Source organism: Nesoenas mayeri (genome assembly GCF_963082525.1).
Source record: "Nesoenas mayeri genome assembly, chromosome: 6".
NCBI classification, from domain to species: domain Eukaryota; kingdom Metazoa; phylum Chordata; class Aves; order Columbiformes; family Columbidae; genus Nesoenas; species Nesoenas mayeri.
This window is the reverse complement of record NC_137545.1, coordinates 29,101,044-29,125,355: the sequence shown is the minus strand read 5'-3', so window position 1 is coordinate 29,125,355 and position 24,312 is coordinate 29,101,044. Positions and strand designations below refer to the sequence as shown.

The following is a 24,312-nucleotide window of genomic DNA, read 5'->3' as shown; positions in this document are numbered from 1 at the left end:
AGCACTGTCGGAAGTGGTACCAGTTTGTGAGGAAGAAGACTCTGCAGAAGAGGAAGAACCGTGTGTTACAGGGTAGGTCTCAGAGACTAAACAAATTTAAACTGAACCAGATCAGTTCCGTTTTCAAAATGACCTCACTCTGATAGAGACCGAGAGCAAGCACCATGTGTTCTGAATTATGCTTCCAATATTTCTATAGTCTTGTTTTGTCAATTTATGTAAGAAACAGTATTTTGCTGAAGCACATTTGTCATATAACCAGGATGCCTCTACCATACATACTCCTTCCAGTATGGTAAAGATTTATAATAACCTATTGTGAATCAAAAGATCAAGATCAATATTAGTTCATAGGTTGTTCCTTAAGCAAACACTCAGCAAAAAAATCCCATGTCATAATACCAAGAAGCACAAAAGTTACAATATTAAGCAGATATTATTTTAAAAGCATTTTTCTACCACAAACCACCACCACTTTTCCTCAAATTTTCTAGAAATGTGCTTCAGTCTTCATAAAGAAAAAAAAGCCTCAGACTCGGGAATCGTCCCTTCACACCTCTGCTTCCAGCTCACCTTACCACAGGTCAAAACGCTTGTTGATGCAATAACTTCTGTAGTGACATTGCACTGTTTAGCAGTTATGATGGTTTTATTGCATGGTTAATAAATAGAATACAAATGACAAGGGTAACAGCTTTTATTTCAGCAACTTCTCAACAGTGGCAAGAAAAATGAGGGAAATGCAGCACCGAATTTTTTTGTGTTTAGTAATACTTGACTTGACCTTGAAGAAAGAGTCCCTCCTTTCTCCTTGTCTTTGAACTTCAAAATATTTCCAAACAATTTAAAGACAAATTAAGTATAAATTAGTTCCCAGTTTAAAAGTATTATGTAAAGTGCTCCTATTAGGATCTGTTCAGCTCAATGAATGATTTTTAAGCATTTCAAAAAACAATATTTTGTTGAGGAGACACTATCATCAGATAAATAATACTTCAAACATCAGTACAAACTTCACTTACAAAATATTTCCAGAATTCTTCTGAAAAAGGGTCTTTCAGCTGACAAAAATAAAATCTATTCATTACCCTGAAAACCAGACAGGTATGAACAGGATCCAGTTACTGGATAATGTCTTTGTCTAATGATTTAGTTCCTTTTTTCCTTTCGCATTCACCCATGAGAGCACATATATCACTAAGTAAATACGTGGCTATATAGATGCATATAAAAAAAAGTCTTTGAAAGGACGTGTCCGAAAATCAACTCTATATTTTTATTTATGGAAACAGGTGCATGGATCCACAGTTTTAACAAAATGCACAGATGAGGGACATCATTTCCGGAAGCGTTTAAATAGCGGATGGATGTGTTTGTTTGAAGATGTTTTACTCCGTGCAGAGTGGTATTCCATGTAAGCCATATCATCTGCTCCTGACATGGAGCTCATTGTGCCCGTACGACGTGACACCTGCGAGTAAGGAGAGAAAAAGCACGAGCTTAGTGTGTGATCAGACAGACCAAGTCTAAGTTGCTGATGCCCGCTGGCTGCTGGGCAGCACCCTGCATTTAGTGATCTTAATGCCAAACAGCCTTCCTAATTGCTTTTTTTTCTTTAGAATTTCTACAAAGAAAGTTGCTGCCAGCCACTCACTGTAAGTACACAAACATGTGAGGTTTAATATGGAAAGATACCTTAGAGTGGGAATTCCTAATGCATTTCAGTGCAGTGCCATTTAGCTAAAAATTAACCATAAAAATTAATGACCACATTGTTGATTGATTTTAACTCACGTATCAATAAATGTTTCAGGCTATTTATTTTTCTCATATCTGTTGCTGAAAATGTCAAACTGCAATGTACAATAATAGAATTTCTCTTGAAAATTAACAGAAGAGGCCTTTATGCTTCTGTCTTCTGGGCACGACTCAAGCAGCACAGTGCCACCACAAAGGAGCATGTGCTGTGACATACGTGCATCATAAAAATGTTTTAAAATATTTTCATTGCTTGTGACTTAGAAGATGGACTTCAAAATCTGTAACAATAGATGTGTCATCATCTCCCACAAGTATGATGGAGGACATGAATTCCACGTCTAACTTCTTTCTAGTGTCAAACAACTGAATCACTCAAATAGCTAAGTGCTAATGCAGCTTACAAAAATGTATCTGTTCTTCAATGTTTCACAAAGATACCAAGGCATCAATGATGGCATCGCATTTAGAATTAAAATGGCACAGTCCAGTTCTGTCACATTTGTGGTCATCCTTTTCAAAGCATTCTTCATTACCTGAGCTGATTTTGAACCATACTCTCCAGCAACTACTTCCTCCTCAGCATCCAGGTCAGATGCCTGCAGGACTTTCTGGAGAAGCTGCTGCTGTTCTTCTTTGGATGAAAATGAAAGTTCTTCTTCTTCCATGCCTGCAAGCTTTGTTATTACCTAAGAAACAGCACAGAACAAGGTGAGGGCTCTTCCTGCTCAGTGTTAGCTATTCAAAACCAACACAAGTATTTCTAATTCCATGTCCTGTTGGAACTGCCTTCCACTTTTATTAATGGTCTGAACAGTTTAATACTACAGATAGCAAAGATGCATATAAAACGTTGCAAAGTTGTGTACATATATATACGCATCCCTTGTTATAGTATAGTTGGAAATGCAAAATACAAACCTTTAGAAAAAGAAAAGAAAAAAGCAGCTCTGGACAGAGAATGTCAGCCAAACACTATCTGTACCAGCTTGACCAAGAACATGGCCAAAGCACACATAGCTCAGATGCATATTCAACTTACTGCAAAGTTAATTTCATGCTGTGGGCTCTAGATTTGCCTAGTTTAAGAATCAGTACTTTATATTTAACAAAAACAATCCAGTAGCTTTCCAGACACAGAATTCTGGCAATAAATATTGAGGAACATGGGAAAAAAAAACCTAAAAAAATGAGATGTATGATCAGTTGTTGAGAAACAGTGCAGCAACATGCAGCAAAGCATCAGGAGCAGAGCAAAAGGATTCCTTCCATGTCTGTGTACTTAGACACAAGAGAACTTTGCTGTTCCGTTTGCTCTTTTTGAAATTCTTAGTAGCTCATCTGACAACCACGGATGCAGGGCACATGCCATCTACTGGCAATACAGTGCCATAAGCCCCATTTGCTGAAGAACCTCTTCTGAAGAACTGGAAAGCTCTTCAGCTTCTGTTATAAAGCCTCACACCTGGCAGCTTGCTTTCTCAAGTAGAGGTATTTTGAAAATTGCACAAGTATTTTTCCTGCAGTTAGATGCATTCTGTTAAACATGTTTGTACATAAGAACCTCAGTTTTCCCACTATGCTTCCAACTCAAAGAAGTTTTGACCCAATTCAGCCACTTCCCTTGATTATGTTGCGTTTCCCCTCCTCATCTACCTTTGTCAGCTTGAGTCAATACAATTAGAAACTAATTGCCCCAGGAAAGTGGGCTAGATCTGATCACAAGTCTGATAAAACAATATAAATAAAATAAATCCACATTAAACACAAAGTACGCTTTTTGGAAAATCAGGTAGTAAAACACTAGAACGAATAATCAGAGTTGTGGGCTGCTGTCAATGGCAATGTCTAGCTGGAAAATGGTCGTGCTTCTGACATGTCCTTGCTCTAGGAATCCACTCAGGGAAGCAACCTATGTGGCTAGAGGAACACTATAGTTACCCTTATTTTTGAGTTTATTTAGAAGCACATGCGCTATGATCATCTCAAAAATAAAGAAAAAGAAAAAAATTAAAATTGACATTAGCCAGTTTCTAGCTGTGGTTGCATAACAGTGCTAATGTGATTCATAGAACAGAAAGAATTCCCAACACATCATCGACTTTCTAAGCTGTTCAACAGATGGCAAGTTTAAAGTTATCCCCAACTCTTTTATATAGTGAGTTCTTCTGCTGTTGGTTTAAAATGTAATATATCCTACATTCAGCCTCTAAATAAAAATGCAATATAGTAAATAACTATTTAAAAAAAAGCAGTAGATAATTAGACTCCAAGCAGTGAATTATGATGACAAGGCTCCTTTTTAAGAAGCAAAGACAAAATATGTGATTTAACAAATAAGTACTATTTCAGTTCTCTTTCATGAAGGGCATAGAATTGAGAAATGGGTAAAAAAGTTAAGTCTTAAGGAAAAAAAAAATGAAAACTGTAATGAATTTTTAGTCTTTTAGGAACAAAAATTCATAAGGAGGGGACATCGGCACTGAAATAATCACCTAAAGATGAGGTAGAGTCTCCATATTTGGAAGAATAAGGTGGCAAACATCTGCAGAGATTGACCTACACTTTTGATCCTGGCTTGGAATAAAGAAACAATAGATGGTTTCTTGGAAGTTTCTTCCAGCCCTATTTTTCTTTGCTGGCAGCTATCACTAAAACTTAAAAGTTTGGCAAACAGAAGAAAATAGACATTCTAATCTTTTATTCTTAAATTGCAAATAAAGAACATTCTGGTAGTGGTCAGCTACATCACTCCAGAATCTCAGCTGCCGCTTGCTCTGCTATTTTGCTGTACTACACCAAAGCTCCTAGGACTTGGTCTTCCTTGCAAAATAAAATCCCTCTATTTTAACCTCTTTATTAAAGTCCAAGGCATTCAAATATAAGTAAAGGGATTTCTCTAATCTTCTTGGCTATAGCCACATAGATGCCTTTGCTGCAATTAGCTGCAGCTTAGTACTGATCTACAATTTTGTCAAAATACATTCACTAGAAAGCAAAACAAGGTTTTTAACTATAAAGACTCTGACATGTCAGGGTGTAAGGACCCCCTTGAAGCTCTCTTTAATAAGCCAGTGATTACAGAGCAATTATTAACTTGAGCACAGCTGCAGTTCAGAGAGGTTTTACTGCCAGGGATGTCCCACACTTCCCATGTGCCTCAGGAGGAAAAGCTCTGAACTAACCGGCCCAAACACAACCCAGAGGAGCCGCTTGCCCTTGTGCCTCACCCAGTCCTTGCATGAGTCTGTCAACAACATCGGCTTGAGCTTGTTCCCTGATAGCGGGTATGGGAGCCGTATCTGTTATTATTCTTCTTTGCGATGTTACTTACTGAGAAGGCTTCTAATCAGAGCAGTAAACTCAAGTTTTGTAAAGGAATTATCTACCTAAAAGCAAGAGCTGTCATGACTTCTGTTGCCTTCAACAACTAAACAGATGAGCAGATGGGGCAGCCCACGGATTAAAAGAAAAATAAATTAAATACACCACAAAATCTATAAAATAGAGGAGCTTTGGTAGAATGAGATTTTATATTTGGAAGAAGATGACACGCAGAGATACATAATAGAGTGAAGTACAAGGGGTGATCAATTTTCAAGTATGTCTGGAGAAATTAGAAAGCATTAAGTCCTTTACAAAAAGGAGACTTCTGACTCTCAAGTCATGGCACTGTTACATTGTCAACACTGAAAATGATCTGTATTTTGAGGAGCATGTTGTAGGTAAGAAGATTTCTACTCTGCAGTCTTTTCCTGCAGTAAATTCTGTCATTTCTTAATCAATTAACATTCAACCCAGTGATTTTGGTGATACTTTCTTCTGTGCAGAGAAAATTCCAAGAGGAAGGTCAAACTGTTGGTGAAGGCTAAGTAAGCACAGTCTCAACACCTCCATCTGTCTAACACAGAGCCACTGGGTCAACCTGACGGGTTTTCTGTACCACTGCAGGCTTTGGGCAGTGTTGTGGAAATGGTCCACAAGATTACTGTGTGGACAAAGATCTCTGAAAGGTATTTGTTTTGGAAGGGGTTGCTGGACACTTCAGACCCCTAACCTGATGATGCCCAGAGTCATATGGATGAATGCAGGACAGATGAATCCTGCCTGTTGTATGTTGTCTTTAGCCACAACGAAAAATATCTTCTCCCCATAGTGAAATACTGGTGTGAGACTGGAGTTCTTTGGAAATTATTTGTAATTTGTGATGCTTTGGAAGTTTTCTGACTTGCTGCTGGCCACTGCAACACGAACACCCACCAGCAATGCTTTATGTGTAACCAGTATGATCACGTACAACAGGAGCCCTGCTTGGATGGACAACTGAAGAGCAGGAATATAACCCAACCACACAAGGAAAGTGCTGCTTCACTCCCCGGCGAGTGCTTGGTTAGAAGTTAGAATCCTTACCTTCCTAAAAGCTGTACTAAGCTACTTGTATCTACCCTCACAGTAACACAGATGATAAAACAACACCAGAACAGTTCCTGCTTGCAAGCAAAACCTTAATTAATACATTCCACAAACAGAATTTTCAAGTATTTGACCTAATACTAACATGAAAGAATATCAAAGTTACATTCTTAGGCCACAAGTATTATGAACAGAAGGGACAATTTACCTTGAAACTATAACCTTGATCCACAAGAAACCGTTGTCGCTTTGTTGAATATGCCATTTCCTGAGTGTCTTGGGACACAAGAGAATAAAAAAAGGCATTGTATTCCTCTGCAACCGTGCCTAGGAGACAAAGACACTGAGTGATTAGTTCCCCTGGAACACTGCAACCAAGAACAAAAAAAGACTGCACACTGAAAACAGGTGTTTAAATAAGTTGTCTCTCCACAAAAACAATTTGCAAAGTTTAGTTGCACCCAGACCGTACATAAACTGACTGACAAAGCACACAGCATGGAAATTTCTACTCATTTGTAGTTACTTGAGAATGGGTGAAAAGGAAAAAAAAAAAAGGAAAAGCAATGCAGACTAACACAATTACACTGGTGCGCTGAGAAGAATCTCCTTCTTTATTATGCTAGGCAAGGTGAAAGATAGAACTGTTTTAAGCCTATTATGTGAAGAAGATGTAAAAAGTCAGGAGCAAGGATTGCAACAATAAAAAGACAAAGGAAAAGTTTTGCCAATGTAAACCAGAGTTTGCAGTGTTTTCACATTAAAAAAAGGTGAGACAAAGATATTCAGCCAAGAATTCATAGGGCTGTTTGAAGCCCAGGATATACAAGGCTGCGTATAGCTTATTTTTTTTAAACTTAAAATCCCAAAGATCTATTACCCAAACATCTGTTCTAAAACCCAAGGTTTCATTAATACTTTCTTAATAACATGTGGCTTCTATGCATTTTCAAATGAAGCCTCAGTTGTAGCAAGCACAAACTGCACAGAAAAAAAGTGTACGCAGATGTTAAGTGCAATCGGAAAGTGTTTTAGGAATCATTTTTCTAAACAAAAAGCTCCCTGGTTATGTTTTGCAAAAACAAAACTAATTGGAAACCAAGTCCTATTTTTAAAAGAAAGTAATCTGCAGTATCAAAAACGTGCTTTCTAGAGACTTGCTGTTTAGAGTAAAACTACTTAAAGTTGAGGAAATTATCAAGGCATTAAAAAGCAAAGAAACCAACAAAGAACAAAAAGTTCATTTTCCTTCAGCTTTTTTTGCCCTTTGGAAGTTTTCCCAATACAAAGCTTTACTGACCCAGAACAGGCTTCATTTTCATTCACTGGTATATAGGTGTTTTCTCTTTGAATAAAACATAGTCCAAGGACAGGATCAAGAAATATAACGAACACCCAGTTTCTCCGCAGTAACGTGATACCGTGACCCAAGGCCCAGAGCCCAACAACCACCATTTACCTTTTTTGGCTCTCAGCACTCGTCCCAGCCTTTGAGCCTCCTGTCTTCGAGACCCACCATGGGATGAGATCTGAATCAGAACGTTGGCTTCCGGCAGGTCGAAGGACGTGTCACCAACCTGCAACACAGCAGCAGCCTCTGAGCAGCGTCTTATCTCCATATATCATAAAGACTGTCTTAATACAAAGTAAACCTTTGTGAGCTGCCATATATAGACGTCAGATGCATAACATACATGTATAGCTCGCTCTTAAATAAAGTTCACTCTGAAGATGGGTACAATGACACACTGAATGTCCTCACCTTGGAAATGAAAATAGTGTTGATTTTTGGATTGTGCTTGAAGTTTTGTAGAATTTGCATTCTCTCTCCCTGTGCAGTAGGACCATATATATAGGGTCTGAAAAGAACATACACAAATTAAATTATTTCAAGATTTCTCAGTCATTTCTTAAGAGGTACTAATTCACCATGGCAGGGAGCACAGTACATATTTGCATTGATAAAAACCCAAAACATTTTGGTACAGCTTGCATTTTCCTTTTAGCTTGTTTGGCTCTTTATGGCAGCTACCCAGTTGTTTGTGGAACCCTCTGCAGCAAACCAGTCCGTCAGAAATTCTGACAGTTATAGATGTTTTGCAATTACGTTCACCCATGAAGCTGTAGATCAAAAGACCGAATACATCTGCTAAGCCTACATGAAAAGACTGAAAGCAGCTGTTAAGAGATTTTTTTCCCTCAAATCCACTGAGTTAGCACATTGACAGCTGCAACCTTTGCTTCCTATTTAAACACTGGAAAAGCCAGGCTTCTCTAGCAATGGTGCGGTAAGTGTCACAAACGGGCTGCTGGATGTTCTGGGAAAATGATTTTTGCTTTTGCAGCTGAACTCTTGCCCCTCCTAATACCTTCTGGACCTACTGAAATGAGAACAAGGTCCCAAACGTTCCATGGCTACGAGCAGCTCACAGTGGCATTTCACCCAAGGTTTCTAATGTTCGACAATGAATCACCCGGAACATTTAAACTCTCAGTCATCCACAGACTTCATGGGTAACTTGGGCTACTAAGAATTTTCCAAGATGCTCCCTAGAGTCTGGCCGTTTTCCTCCCATCTAAGCAGATTAAAACAAAACAAAAACAAAACACAAAACCACCAAACCAAACCAAAACCCCAGCAAACCAGCTAGAAATGGCAAAGCCCACATGAAAATTGAGAGGAGCGCACAGCCACTGCTTTTCCATCTGTTGCGCTACTTTTCCAAATGCTCGTTAACAAGCTTCTCCAAGTAAAATTTCTATTTAGTTCACACTTCCATACATTATTTCTAACACAAGGAACCAAGATCAAATGTTTCATTTAACTTTTCATATTGCACATGTGTAGGTAGCAGGTGAGCACAAACATGCATGTCACAGTACTAAGGTTTGCTACTCTTACTGAACCGATTCCTGTGCACTGGGTCCTCTTGCTTTCTTCACTACAAACTTTATTGCAGTTTTTCATTTACCAAACAATCCTAGTCACCTCTAATCTAATTCTGTTTAGTGTATTTAACCAGATTTTTAGAAAAAACACAGCTAAAAATGAAAGTGGCAAATGAGTCAACTCTGAAACAATACCATTATTATTCAATTAGTAGCATTCAGTAGTATATTTAAGCCTTATTTGGAATTTCTTTTAATATTTCAGTTGTGACAGATTTAATCCCCAAGGAAGATTTAAACTGAAACTAAAGCATTTGTGAGCCTTCTGTTTCTTAAACCCACCAAGAAGGGGTTCGAACACATTTTTTATTAAGAACAGAATAACCTAGAACTTCCTACTTAGCAAGCACCCCCTCCCAACACCGCCTTCACTAAAGGCTTTTTCTGTGGTGCACTCAACACTGCTAGAGACATTCCAGAGGCATCATTACAGCTAATCTCTGTCCAGACAGATTAAAAAAAAAAAGATGAAATAGATCATGGGTGCTGGAATTCGTCCAGCACCATTAGCTCTGTTTACTACTTGACGTCACAGCGCGCCAGCGCAACGTGGCTGTTAAACTACAGTCAAAACTGATCACGAGTGTTGCACAGCATAGGGCTCGTTTGTGGTTTTGCTAAGAAGCACGGCTCAAATTCCTTGACGTGAAATTGCGTGCAGTCCAAACGCCCCGCAGCTTGCAGCAAGCAAGGCGCGATTTGGGCTTGTCAAAGAAAGGATGAGGCCAGCTTCTGCGCTCATTCTGCACAATTCTCTATGCCTGATCCTGGCAAACGCTCTTCCTGATGATCCCTCCCCTAATCCTACAAACACACTGATGCTAAATTCCTCATGAAACTCCGTTTGTACCACCTGCCATAGCTACACTCATTTCAGAGTCATTTAAGGTAGCTGAGGAGCTCATGGGAGCAATATGCTTTCATTTATTAAATGATTACAGTAGTTCTAGGCAATGCACTGGTACAGCATAGATGCCCAAAAAGTTTGCCTTAGGTTTTCAGACAAGGTTAAGACCTTCTGAGAACCCGAAATGGAAGGCCCGGGGTCTCAAAATATCCACCAGGTCTCAAAATAGCTACCGTCCACTGCGGAAATAGTTCTAGTTACAGTTTTTAAAAGCCCCTCATTTTTCCACTGGCTTTTAATAATAATAAAATGGATGGAGAAATACTAACAGTCTTTCACAGAAATCCTGAAGGCAAGTGCTGAACAAAGGTTCTTTTTAACTGCTTCTATACCAAAATAGTGTTGTGGTGCCAGTAAAACCCACCCAAAAAAACACCCTCCCGAGCTCCTTTTTATACAGGAGGACTGCAGATCAATTAAAGTATTACAAGAAATATCTAAAGACAACTGAAAGCTGTGAGATTACAAGGCAGGTTTGCAGGAAGGAGGAAAACAGCAGCGCCATGGCTGGTTGTGAACACTTACTTCCCGAGTCTGATTGCGTACTCCTTCAGGGCAAACACATTGTCAGCAAATACGATGATTTTATCATTCCGTCGCTCGTGGAACTTAATCAGGAATTGGCAGGCTCTGAATTTATTTGGGTTCATGGTGTACAGCAGTATCCGTTTCTTTGTTTTGATAGCTATGTATTCTCTATAAAATTCAGGTGACATTGGGCACCAAACCTAGAATTAAAAAATATACACACACACAAAAAATTAATGCTCCATTATTTATTTTATTCCCATAGGAACCAAAAAGACATTGGGGGGATGATGACGCATTGTAACTTTCTGTATAGCACAGGCTACAAAATTAAACACAGTAACTTCTATACTAAAAAGAAAGGTAGGGGTGGGTGTAGTCTCTGGTGCTGCCCAGATCTGTTTAACCTCATTAATACTCTGGCCTTTCAAAATACTTTGGCAGCGAGATCCATGACAGAAATAAGCAGCCAGATTGGAACAGGATTGGAAGATATTTCCTTTATGTTTCATACTTAATAATTTTACTGAATGTTACTACTTTTTACAGAGAATAATTAATAGAATGAACTGTGTAGTTGCCATGTCACAGCAAAGTTTTTTCCATAAAAATGAATTTTCATCCACATTCTGAAAGTTCAAAGACACATTTAGTCTTTATGGCAGAACAAATTTCCTAGTCTTTTTTTCATATACTCATGGTGACCTTTATTTTAAGAGCTATTGAGTCTACAGCTTTCAAAAGACTAGGACTGCTTAGAAGTTTTCCCCAGGTTTCCCTAAGCAATGATATTCTTATGTAAATACACATCACAGCACTGCACAGGCTACGCCCACTGAGATATTTTTTCTACTGTAGCATAAAAAAGAATGTATTATGAAGTTTAAAAGTTTATGCCAATGCAATGACACTATCTATAGTGTATATAACCTAGAAGACATTCATTCTGCTGTACATGGGTGATTCCCCCATATCTGTTGCACAGTACAAATTAACAGAACACTGGGAAGAAAAGTCTCTTTCATAATCACTGTTCAGCTAAGGAAGTTATGTGACAACTTATGAGTTTATTCAAGCAACCTGAATTGTTTTGTACGGTTAAGAACTGATTTTGTGTTTAAAAGCATTTTTTCCTGTGAGTTAAATGCCATGTGAGGCTTTTTTCGTCCCTTGTCTACATTAACAGTAAATTTCTGCGTTGAATAAGCTGCTTTGTTATTGCACACTGTCTATAGGAAAGATTTAAAATTTGTAGATCAGAAGAGAATATTTCAAAGTGAGAATGAGATATGAATACTGAACATTTTACTGTAGTAAAATAACTCTTCTATTGCTCAGTGCCTCTGACTACATGGGAAACTTGATATATTTTGATTTGCATTTGCATTCTCTTCTGGATTTGGAAATGGATAAAATCTACTTGTCACCCCAATGATCTTTCCATTTTTACATTTTGCAAGACATGCACTCCAAGCCCAAAACTTTGCAGCTGGCAATAAAAACATAACTTGTAAATTACAAAACTCTGAAAATTGAGAACAGGCTTGTTCTCTTTCCTTAAAACTTTGAGCTGTGCTGCCTGTTCTGTTTGGAGTCCCTGCGGTGCCCGTGACCTGCCCTCTGGCCACCTGCGAAGAACCGCAGCCAAACCTGGACAATACGGCAAGGGAATCAAACATGCTACTTCCCAACAACCCGGCAAGATAATCCAAACAAATGTGCAACGTAGTTGTGCGTGTATTAAATTGTTATTTACCAGCCATCAGCATTGCTGGTTATGATTCTTTGCTTTTGGCAGGCCAATGGAATGTTATTTCAAAACACTGGCCTAAAGAATTATAAACGTGCAGAATTTTCACATCATTCAGAAGAAAGGCTGCCCATGCTTCACTGTTCAATGTCTAGAGGGCAGTTCAGGGACTGCAAGAATCATTCTCCTAAGACAGAATAACCTGAGTGCCTGAAAAGTCAAATTTGAATTTGCAGACTGGTTACTCTCCCTTCAACCTAGTTATTTTTTAGATGCTGTTCACTTGCATTCTATTACTTAAAAAAAGTTGTGTTTGTTTTCTTTCCTTATACAACCTCCAGTCTGCACAAAGTTCAAAAGGAGAACAGCTGCTGACCTGTATCTGTATCTTTTATTCCAGTGCCAGAGCCACGAACAAGCCCAGGAAACTAGCAAGACAGGTTTAAAAAAAACCTCAACACCCAAAGAACAACAGAAATGCGCCCCCCCCAACCCCAAACCAACACAAACAAACAAAAAAACCCAAACAACACACACCCACAAACCCAAACAACTGTCTCTTGGGTTTTTTCTGGATTAGGTTATGAAACTCTACCATAGCAAGTTGTAGCTGCTTAAATTTTACTTCCTTTCAATGGGAAGTGTGGACAAGTTCATGAAAAACAAAACCAGTTGATGGTTACACAGGAACCACATAAAGCTCAAAAATGACTGAGCACTTGGAGAAGCATCAGGAGAAGCAACAGATATGCTTGCCCTGGTTTTATGCTCCTCTCTACCTTCCTTGACAATTATTGGAGACAATCTATCAAGTTAGAGCTTTGGTCTGACCCAGAAATGTTACTTTAATGTTCTAATGTGCCTGTGTGAAAGGTTTCCACTTCTCTGATACCAGATTTTTCTCTCATCCATATGCTGGAAAGAGCTCACATCAATATATTGGAAAGAAATAGTAAGATCCAGTCTTATGTTTCCAATTTTCACCCTCGTGCGCTCAGGCTTGAAATAAGCAGGTGTTTTCTTATGTTTTTTAAACTTTCTACTATCCTTCTTTGTTTTAAGAGTTACAAGAATTTTCCTTCAATGACCACAGACCATCTACCAGCTGAAGTCTCTAAAAAGCAGCTTCCAGCGCACCCTGATGTTACACTCACCATAACGCGATATCACGCTACCAGAGAACTGAGTTTCAGGTACAATGCCAGACAACACAAATGTCAACTGCAACCACTGTTCACGTTTCCAAACGGTGACTCAGAGAGAGCTGATGAAGCGCCACGATCCCCGAAAAGAGAAAGAGCGCTGAAGCCCCACTGAAGAACGTGTGGCTACTGGGTTTGACCAACACCAGCCTTGCCTAAGCTATAAAGTAAATTAAAAGTCCTAATGGCACCTATTTTCCCAGCTAAATATTAATACTTCAAATTTTACGCATCATTCTTAAAAGTTATAAGCATGCTAAATAAACACTGGTAGTACCAAAAAGCAGAGCATCACCTCAGCACACTGGACTTTAGCAATGTAGCCACTGTTCTGCAGCTCCATCCAGTTGGCTTCATAGAGCTTTGGTCCGATCAGGAAGTTCAGGTCAACAATTTTATCATCTTCTCTGACCAGGGTAGCCGTCAGCCCCAGTTTACAGTGAGCTTGCACAATAGTGAGCACACGTCTGAACATTTTTGCTAAGAAATGCAAGACAAATGTTCTGTTTACTTTCCTGAGTGGATTTAAAAGACAAACAGCTGCAACTTAAAAAAAACCCACTCCTGAACACAAAGCAAGCACAGCATTGGGAAGTTTTACCCCATTTCACACACATTTCTAACAAATCTATGCTACAGCAAAACTTCACACCGATTGCAGCTTTATTTTACATCTTCATTGTACTCCAAAAATCCCAGTAAACTTTCTGGCATCTGTATTTCCCATTTCCCAAGTTAGAAAAGTAATATACTCAGAGGTTACATGTCTTGTTTTAGGTCATATAGCATTTCACAGAAAGAACTATGACACAGGGACTCTTGGCTGACTCTGCCGTGTTCAGGCCCTCTAGAGTATGAACAGAATTACTCCTCTTTAGTGGTGTTAGAGATCACAGAGGAGATTCTATACCTTAATTTTTATGAAAACAACAAAGAACAAAAGCGAAAGAGCAGCGGCAGCAATATGCAACTTTGATAAAATGGAAGTTAAACATCAAGGTCTACTTCTGAAATCCATCAATTCTGTAGACACCAAACTGTTCAAATGGAATAATGACAACAAGGTAGAGCTGCTAAGAGAACCCTGGGTGGTATTTTTAGCCAGGATTATTCCACAGACACTTTAATACTACATTATTGCTTTCCAAAAGTATGGATCTCAATTACACAGTAATTTCAAACATAACAGCTATTTCTAGACAGTAATCACTATGGTTACTCACATTTTATCGAGTAGAAAGAGACATTAAAAGCCTGTCTGCAGTGCCACTCCATTTCAAAAGAAAATAAGGCAGAGGAATTGCTCTCCTGTTCAAATTTGTCTACAGCAAAATTATACAGATGTAATTCAGGTATCTTAAGAGCACTTTATCAAACTCCACAGAAGGAGAAGGCACTTGTATTTTACACTGCCACTATAGAAAACAGAGTCTGATTTGAAGGATTTCAGAAAACTAAAGATCAGGTAAACTCTGTAGCATCAGCAAAAAAAATTGTAAAAAGTACAACAAGGCAGTTTACTTGTCTTAAAACCCTAAGCCATGGGTTTACTCAGAAGGACAGCAAACCCCCACCACTTCTAAGAGCAGAGTAACATTAACATGCATGTGACATAAAAGGTTTGCAAACCATTTCCTTACCAGGGATAGTATGTACTTCATCAAGTATCATAAGGCCCCACTCTTGACTTTTAAGCCACTCCATTACTCTTTCTGCTTCCCAGGATCTTTTTGTCGTGTGTCCCAACATGGAATATGTGCTGATTGCAATAGAACAGCCAATGGGCTTGTCTTTGGCATCGGAAGTGAACCGACATATCTGGCTGTCATCAATGGTGGACCACATCTTGAACTGGGCCTTCCACTGCTCTACAGACACGGCAGAGTTCCCAAGGACCAGACACCGCTTGCGGACAGTACACGCAGCCGTCACTCCAACCAGAGACTTGCCAGCACCTACAGAGGAAGAGCAGAGATATTCATTTGTCATCTCTCAGGCATCAATGGAGTAGGAGGAAAAAAGAAAAAAAAAGAGCAAAGGAAAAAAGGAAAACCACGAGAGGATGTGTTAAGTCATGTAAGGGCAAATTCTCTGTTGGTTCTTTACAACAGTAGTTTAAAGAAACACAGTATTCACTTCTAAAAAACAGCTGAATTGTCTACTGGACACGGAAATATATTTTCTCAAGAAAATAATTGTAAACAATGGCTTTGCCAATTAGAAATGATAATTTTAACGCTTTCTTCACTTAGAAGCACATTAAATTCCAGGTGGCTACAGAAAGGTTCCCCTAGATGTGATCTGTCCTGATGCCCTTGTCAGCTGTGTCCATTCCCCTACACAGCAAGCCGTTCAGTCTTTCTATTCCTCTTCCACACTCCTTCCAGCATCCCTCACACGCTCTCTCAGGCACTTGTCGCATCTGCTGTGCGCCCTCTCTACCCCCAATACCGAGGGCACAGCTGTGCCGTCTCCTGTTCTCTCCCTTCTCCATTGCTTCCCACAGGTTGTCCCAATCTGCACATTCCTCATTAGCATTCCTAGTTCCCTCCCGTCTCCCTATTCCCAACCACAGAACAAGTGATTCCAATGCCAACAGCTTTACATTTCACTGGAAGATCAGCAGAGGTGATGTAGAGGGAGCAGTAGAAGCACAAACCTGAAGCTACCACAGCCCAATTCTTCAGTCACTGCAGGGACGCTGACAGCTGCTCAGCTGGGCTCTCCCCACAGCCTCACCTCTCACTCGCTAAAAACCAACAGGACTTGCATCCCAGCACCCCGAACACCCCCCACTTCTGTCTGAAAGCCAAGCAGCTGCCATACTTGGAAGTTACTTTACTACAAGCAAATAAAAGAACAAAACCCCTAAAAATCAACCCAGCAGCTTACCACATGGCAAGACAATGACACCAGATCTGGCTCGTCCATTCCCAAACATCTTCCTTAGGCTCTTCTCCTGATAGGGCCTGAGGACAGCTGTAGGCTTCAGATCTATATTAATATCAGGATTCACAGAATCATTTCTGAAATCATATTCTGCCAGCAAAGGGTACTCCAGGTGGATACAGCGTTTCTGGAGCTCTTCAATCATCTCCTGAAGAAGAAACAAAGCTTTGGATGGTAAATTCTCCACGTACGAATTAATTCTCTTTTTTCCAAACAAACACATCATGTAGTACCATGTGAAGTCACATTTATGTTTTATGCTCATGAAGTCTGCAAGAATTAAGTTTGTTCCACAAATCTGTATTTGTGATGACCCTCACCTCCTTCAAACATCTTAAGTAACAGTCAACATTAGAGAGGGCTATTCAGACAGATGGAAGGCCATGATGCGTTTATCTCACGTATCTTGTTTATCTGGCAGCGACTAAACTACACCCTGAAGTACTGCAGCAAAGAGCTCAGTAACAGACACAAAAGGTTCTGTGTTACACAGAAGGACCTACCAAAACTCTACATCTCTTATGTGGAAAACCTCCATGCGTGGGCAATGCAGTTATTCCACCACAATGACAGGTTGATTCAATCACCACCAAATTTTTAGTTTGTTTTTTTTTTTTTTTTTTAAATTAACAAAATAGCTACTCACATTTGTAAAAAATGTCCATTTTCCCCAGTAAGACATGGTTAGAATCACCAAGTCTAAAAACAACGTGAGGAATTTTACAAAAGCCAGGGCTGCGCTCCAACCTCCAGCTACAGAATCAGAAACATCAAGAGTTTCTTCTGCAAATATGAATCACAAAGCAAAAACACGGGAAAAAAACCCCACCAAAAACCAAACAGAACTATGTATTGCAGGCAGGCAAGGAACAAGGCCCAATCTGCCACCCTCTGTACTGAACAGGAAAATCTTAAGATTTTGGAAGACAAAAGGAACGTTAATGACTCCGAGTGATCTCCCCTATCAAAGAAAGAGCCACAGTAAGTTACATTAAGTTCTCACGCTTATTTGCAAGTCCTGGGCACATCCCCCCAAAGCAACAAATGCAGAGACTAAAATACTCATACCTGCTTGACTTCAAAAGACACTGTCTGCATCTCCTCCTCTTCCTCTTCATCTTTGTCCATCTGTTCATAAAACTCAAATAAGTCAGCTGGGACATCTGGCTTACTCTGAGTATCTGTTCCCTGCGATGTTGAAGGACCCGCAACACCTTCACTGGATTTGGAAATCTGGAATAGATGGACAGGGATTTTCACTTCAGGTTTCACTAAAGACACACACCAACCCCTCCCAAATTTGGGCTTACTAAGGAGACGCAGATCATTGCTGACAGAATTCAAAGCAACTGCTGATACAACAAACAAACAATAACCTGTCCAAACTACAACAGTTTATCTCATGTTCATGCAATCATGCTAAAACCTGCCCAAACATACCACTGATTTACTCGTGAATGTCTCTGTAATGAGCTCTGTTTCTTCACCCTCAGCGTTTCGCAGCCGACACTCTTTAATAACATGGTCTTGCAGAAGCTGCTGAATGACATCAGGGTGGGTGCTTTCCACAAAATACCTAACATTAAAGAGCAAAGAAAAACATTTTTATGAATTAATCACCTGAATAACTTACAGAAAGAGTGGCATAGGTATTTAAATATATATGGCTACCCCAGGCGCACTCTCAAGTATCCCATCTCGAGGGTGATAATTTAAAAATAAAGAAATAATGGCAATCAAAATTTTTAAAAGATGCCTCATACCAAAAGTGTCATATACTTCACAGCTATCCATCTTGCCCAAATGTTCTCTAACATAACACGTGTGGGAAAAGTCCAGCAGAACTGCTGAGGCAGCTCTCACATACATGTATTATTTGTGACATAAATGAATTTTTTTGAGATAGAATTAAGGCGAGTCTGTAAAAACACTGTATACGATGCTTTAAAGACCTGGCCTCAGGACCAAAAAACCTTAAAAGACAAAAACCGAAAACCATCTAAAAATTTTAAATTAATGCATCCTGAAATTGTTTCTCTCCCTGAAGGTCCATCAATAATGACACTGGTTGGAGATCACAGTTAAAACGTGAGCCTAGAGGGATTTAAGTCTGAACTGAGAAGGGAGAAATCTTTTTTTCAGAAACACCTAAAAGAAAGCAAACACCTGCTTGTAATACTAGCATTAGTTTTACCCAAAGCAGCAGGTTCCAAAAGGCAGCAGCACAAGTGGAACATCAGGTTATAGTCCCTGGGTTTATCTGTGGCTGTCAGACAACAGAGAACTTTGCAGAAGAAATAAAGGGAGAAAAGAAAACACAGGCAAGGTGCAGACACAGGCTTCAGGTTTCTGCTGTCTCTCTCTTCCCTCTCCCTACTGCAGAATCACAGGTTTAGGTAAAACTGGTCAGCTCTAAGCTTGCTGACCTTTCAAGGTCCCTTCCAATGTTATCTTGTATCTTTACAACAAAACAGATTCAACCCAGGAAAAAGCACACACCTCTTACCAATGGATTTGCTTACCCTTCCTGAATAATGAAATACAGGGCAGAATACACGACTAAAGGATAGCTGTAGAAAAAATTGCCTGACCAGGCTCATGTAGATTAGGCATGAATACATGAAATAATCATCTAAAAACCTTAAGGATATGTTACAAGTTGAAGCAATAAAGAAACAAGAGAGAATATCAAATTGCAACCCCCTTTTAAAAATGTAGTGATAACCACTAGTAGCTCAGCACAGCCAAACTGCATTCACTGACTAATGTATTGAACATTTTCAACAGCTGAAAAAGTGACGGTGTCCTGACAGATGCTACACTCAGCTGTGAGAACCAACAGCTCCTGGGAGCACTCCCTCGTGCCCAGCTCTGCCTCCAGAGAACCCCCCTCAGCCCCCTCGCTAAGGAAGAAGCCACTTACCTGTTATGTTTCAGTACCAGCTTCACCTTCCCATAGCTGACGGTGCAGAGCTGCAAACGAACCACAGCGGTCATCAGGAATACAAAAAACAGCAATTCCAGATTTGGGACCAAAGGCTGCGGTGCAGTTTGGGTCTCAGAAGCATGGTATCAGAAAGTATTTACTTGCGACACTGTTATGCTTATGGAACTAACCTGAAAAGGTATTTGTAGAACACACACACATCTCACACAGGAGATCAGTCACAGATATTCAGGTTTTATACCCAGTTCTAATCTGCTTCCAAGACTGCACGAACATACACGCAGGACATGGTAGACTACATTTTATAGTGCCTGACCACTCCAGACTGCCTCCCACACTCAGTCTTCCAGAGCAAATCTGAGGAAACTTTCCTCACACACCATTTCTACTGGCTGAAACTGTGCACAGAGGCACTGTGGTATACTTATTTTTGTTTAAAAGCTATACACTACACCCAAGATACATTGTGGAAACAGTATTTGTGTAATATACTATAGAAAAAAAATAAAAAAAATAAAATAAATCCTCTGTATTCTTGAAACAGTGACAGAACAGGATAAGACAGCAAAAACAATGAATTACTGATTAAAAAAGAAATCAATTAAATAGAAGCAGCAAAAAAGGCTTTTACTAGTTGCAGCAAACATATTTCCAGTGCCGATAAAATAGTCTTACCTTGATGAACTGAACTATTCCATCTGGGACACCAGTCTTGCTCAGTTTTTGTAAATACTCTGTGATGTCACTTGTTTGTAAGCCCACGCTAACAGCAGCGTACAGCGAGTAAGCGGTCAGCTTGTACTCGTGAATGTGAGTTGGTCTGCACACAGGCTCAGCAATGGCAACCAAAAAGTCCTGTGCATATTTGTAAATTGGAGAAAAGGCTTCCAAAAATATATGCCCATCAGGAGCCTATAGAAATAAAAAGAAATGTTGAAGGGACAACAGGGTTAGTTGATAAAAATAAGGAATTTCCTATAAAGTGGATATTATGTGACAGAGACAGTCCACTATTTAGGTAGTAAGGTGTAACAGGGTTTCAAAAAAATATCTGCCCTAACAATGAAGTTACAAGGAAAAGAAAGAAGACACAAGAACATACAACTTTTGTCTTCTGAAAGGGTCCAGGCACTGATTTGTCCGTGTCCCTTCTATGGCACTAAGAAGAAACCACACCCAGATCGATTAAGCTTTTCCAGACTAACACGTTACAGTATTTTTTCTTTTTTAATGCTAAGCAAACTACTGGAGCAGAAGCAAGCTTCCTGCCCTGTTCCCTGAAACAAAACAGAACTCCTCACTCATGTCACGCACAGCAAGTGGAGGAGGAGAGATGAGACTTGTGTGTCACAGCATTCAGTAGCAGATGCCCCGCAGACACTGGCAGGGCAACCATCTCTATGTGCTACTGGCTGTGTCTTGCACAGGGTTATTGATGTACCTATCAGGGTAGAAAAAACAACCGGTACAAGCTCCAGAAGATGAGACCAGCCTGCTTTAAAGCTGCTCGATCCCAACACACAAACCCCGTTACTGTGTCACCACAACAACAGATCCCACTCGTGTCACATCCACAACCGATTTTACCTCCCTAACCCGGGTTAGGGCTCTAGTGCTCCACCGCCCCGGCCGCTCCACGGCAGACCCACAGCAAGGGGTGCCCGACGGAGTGGGGGCGCGGAGGCGGCTGCCGGGACGGGAGCGACGCCGCCGGGCATCCCGGGGGCTCCAGGCAGGGCCGGCAGCGTCCCCGCACTCGACTCCGGAGCGCGGAGCGGGCGCTCTGCGCCAGCGTCCCGGCTTCTTCACGGGGGAAACCCGCAAGGCGATCGCGTCCCCGTCAGCCCTTCCCCGCGGCCGGTGCGGACCGAGCGCAGCAGCCGGGCCGCCCGCCCGGGCCCGCAGCGCGTCCCGCGGCCGCACTCACCACCCAGAGGGGCCGCGAGGCGTGGTCGGCCTTCAGGGGCATCTGCTGCCGGTAGTCCTTGGCCCCGTACTCGTCCACCTTGGTGCCGCTGTCCTCCACCTGCTTCCCCGCCGCAGACGGCACCGCTTCCTGCGACTCCTTGCCGGGAGCTTCGTCTTCATCCTCCTCGTCCTCATCGTAATGGCGCTTCTTGGACTTCTTCTTATCTGCGAGCGAAGCCGCAGCCGTGAGGAGGCGGCGGGGCCGCCCCCCGAGCCCGCGGCTCCCCGCAGGGCCCTGCCCGCCCCGCTCCCCGCAGGGCCCTGCCCGCCCCGCTCCCCCGCCGGGCTCCCCCGCCCGCCCCGCCCCGCTCCGCTCCGCTCCCCGCTCACCGCGCTCCTTCCTGCCCATGGCCGCCGCGCAGCGCCCGCCGCAGCCAGCGCCGGCAGGAGCGTCACTTCCGCCGCGCAGGAGAGGAGGAGGCACAGAGCGCCGCTCGCCATCGATTTTCTGTTCCAGGGGCCGCCCCCGCTGCGGCGCCACGCGCGGGCGGGCGGGGGAGCAGCGCCTCGGGTGCAGCGGACAGCAGCGCCCCGGAACGGGGCCCGCCCGCGGGGAAAGAACGGGCCGGGTGAAAAAATAAAATACAATACAGGCTTCCGCAAAAGTACTTTTAAATTAAAAAAAAAAGCCAGTAGGAAACCCCGGGATGAGATTGCCAATCCACGTTGTTCTAAAATACAAAATTCTTACAAGAGAAATCACACCGTTGTCCCTACAGAGTGTTTTAATATATTTCTAAGTACAATTCGTGTCTGATTTTGGAAATACAAATACATTTCGAATGGTTAAAAACAAAAATTAAAAAAATATTTTGAACATCAGCCAGCTGAAAATATATTTATCTAGTAAATCATCTCTCAAAGCTTTTATATATTTAATTATTCTAACTAAACATAGTACCCTTAAAAAACAAGTTCATAAAAATGTAGAAACAAAACTGTGGAATAAGATTACTGGGATATATAAACACGCACACATTCGATGCATACACAGAATTACAAGGGGGTTTCGCCTCTTTTTTCTTTAATGATTCCTTTTTCTTTTGTTTAGGTTTGTAAGGTTGTCAGACCAATGGAACTAGTAAGCCACGCTCCACTCCTGAGTTCCTCAACCAAGATAACCGTAGGCTAAGTTTTAAAAATGGTTTTTATCTTTTTATACACAAGATATTCCATGTAAAGCAGCAACAGCAGTGCAGTTACTGGTAGCAACATCTCAAAAGTAATAAAAAAATCCATACATCCAGACAGTAGTACATTGCACACACACGTGATTCTCATACATCCATCAACAATTGGTCAGAGTATTAAATCAGTGTACAAATTAAATATTTCCAAAAATGTGCAAAAAAGTCAACGTTGATAGAAAAAAAACACCTTTGTGTACATACATTACAAACTGTGCCCAGCATCCAACTGAGAGTAAAAACATTTACAGTGAGAAACTGATAGATTAAATAGAGAATTTAATGGCTACATAAAAATGTACATTAGATTAAGAGTAAATTTACAAATTTTTATCCATAGCTTCATGAAAACTAAAAGCCTACGCTCCAACTCACCTAAGTCTCCTCCACGTATTTACAGCGATATTCTGTCATCTGCCTCCTGCCAGGTCCCTGCGCTGTAACAAACCGTTCCACTTCTAGGATGACACCACCTTTTATACGGGTAACCACCAGAAACAAACACTAGGGAACCAACGGTCTAATGCCTGTTCAGAAAAGAAAATACAATCCTTGGTTTTAATTCCACATTCTGTAACCTCTGGGGAAAAGGATTGTCTAGTTTGGGGTTAAAAGACATGAAAAACCTCTGAAATATTTCCCACGAAGTCAGAGCGCCCTTTTCCTTCTGTCTCAACAGAAAACCCTGACCTCCAGTAATCCTCACTGGTGGACTCAATGTAAGGGCTGAACCATTGGAAACATTTCAACGTGTTTTAATCCAGTTCCTCTCCCTTTAAAGTAGGTTTACGAATACAAAGACCTAGCCAAAGCGTGACTGCGAGCATCGGAGCTTTGAAATGAGAGATTTTGTTTCCTCCACCCCATCTTACCCCTCAAATCCGTACCTGTATGTACTTACTGCCAGATAAAACCCAAGGGTTGCTCCAGCCAGCGGGGAGCTGCAGTGTCCCGATTCAAGCGACAGGGCCCTGATATGAAGCTGTACGTGAACCCATATCTTATTCAGGAGCCATCTGTGGCCACCACCTATGCAGTATTTAAGTTATGCCAACTCTAAAGAAACAAACTGCACGAGCCAAGTGGGGGAAATAAAATGAGAAAGGAGCTCTTTCGTTTCTGATAAAGAATTTTGATTCGGAAGCCCCAGGGTGGCAGCGATTCTGCCCGTCCCCTCTGCTGAGAGCAGGATGGACACCCCGGTAACTGTGGGTGACGCTTGGCTGTCACGTCATGCTGACTGCTTCCCAGCAGCTTTGACGTGTTCTTACTACAGCGCGCAGCAACCCAGGTCACAGATCTATTTCATGGCATTCCTTAAATGTCTCAAAGCTCAAATCTAGCTATAAAAGTCACCAGGTCTAGTCACCAAGCTTATGCATTGATTTGAGAATGACAACAGTAAGATCAAGTTTAAAAGAGCTTTAAAAAACAACGTCTTCATTTTAATGCTGGCATAAATTTTGCACATCAACACAACAACTATAAACACCCAAATCTCTTGAATATGGGCAGTGTCTATCACTTTTTACTAGTACCTGCTTTACTCAGTTAGCAATAGCTTACTGACAGATATATATGTACCTATAAGTAACAGTACCAATCCATGAAACATCACTTTTGGCTACACGTATATGGGCACAGAAAAGCTTTGGTAATTGTATGTGATTTTACACTGCAGACTTGTCATTAACACAAGACAGCAAGTTACCAGCAAAAAGAAATTATACTGGCAGTTAACACTTTTGCTCCTC

The 24,312-nt window shown here is 41.0% G+C and overlaps 1 protein-coding gene across 2 annotated transcripts; it reads right to left on the bottom strand.

The window, feature by feature from the left end:
* Nucleotides 1-679: 679 nt before the first annotated feature.
* On the bottom strand, nt 680-23,884 carry ERCC3 (ERCC excision repair 3, TFIIH core complex helicase subunit). 2 transcript variants are annotated; one of them, XM_080346367.1, is made up of 15 exons: nt 22,934-23,884; nt 21,331-21,536; nt 20,079-20,315; nt 19,380-19,429; nt 17,897-18,032; nt 17,525-17,689; nt 16,400-16,604; nt 15,148-15,462; nt 13,803-13,987; nt 10,553-10,755; nt 7,934-8,030; nt 7,631-7,748; nt 6,380-6,498; nt 2,295-2,447; nt 680-1,471 (listed from the first exon to the last, which is right to left on the bottom strand). In XM_080346367.1, the coding sequence occupies exons 2-15, from the start codon at nt 21,370-21,372 to the stop codon at nt 1,337-1,339; spliced, it is 2,160 nt and encodes a 719-aa protein (XP_080202493.1). In that variant the 5' UTR covers nt 21,373-21,536; nt 22,934-23,884; the 3' UTR covers nt 680-1,336. The 2 variants fall into 2 exon arrangements, with proteins under 2 accessions (XP_080202493.1, XP_080202492.1); XM_080346366.1 differs by lacking the exon at nt 22,934-23,884 and adding an exon at nt 21,702-21,853.
* Nucleotides 23,885-24,312: the final 428 nt, after the last annotated feature.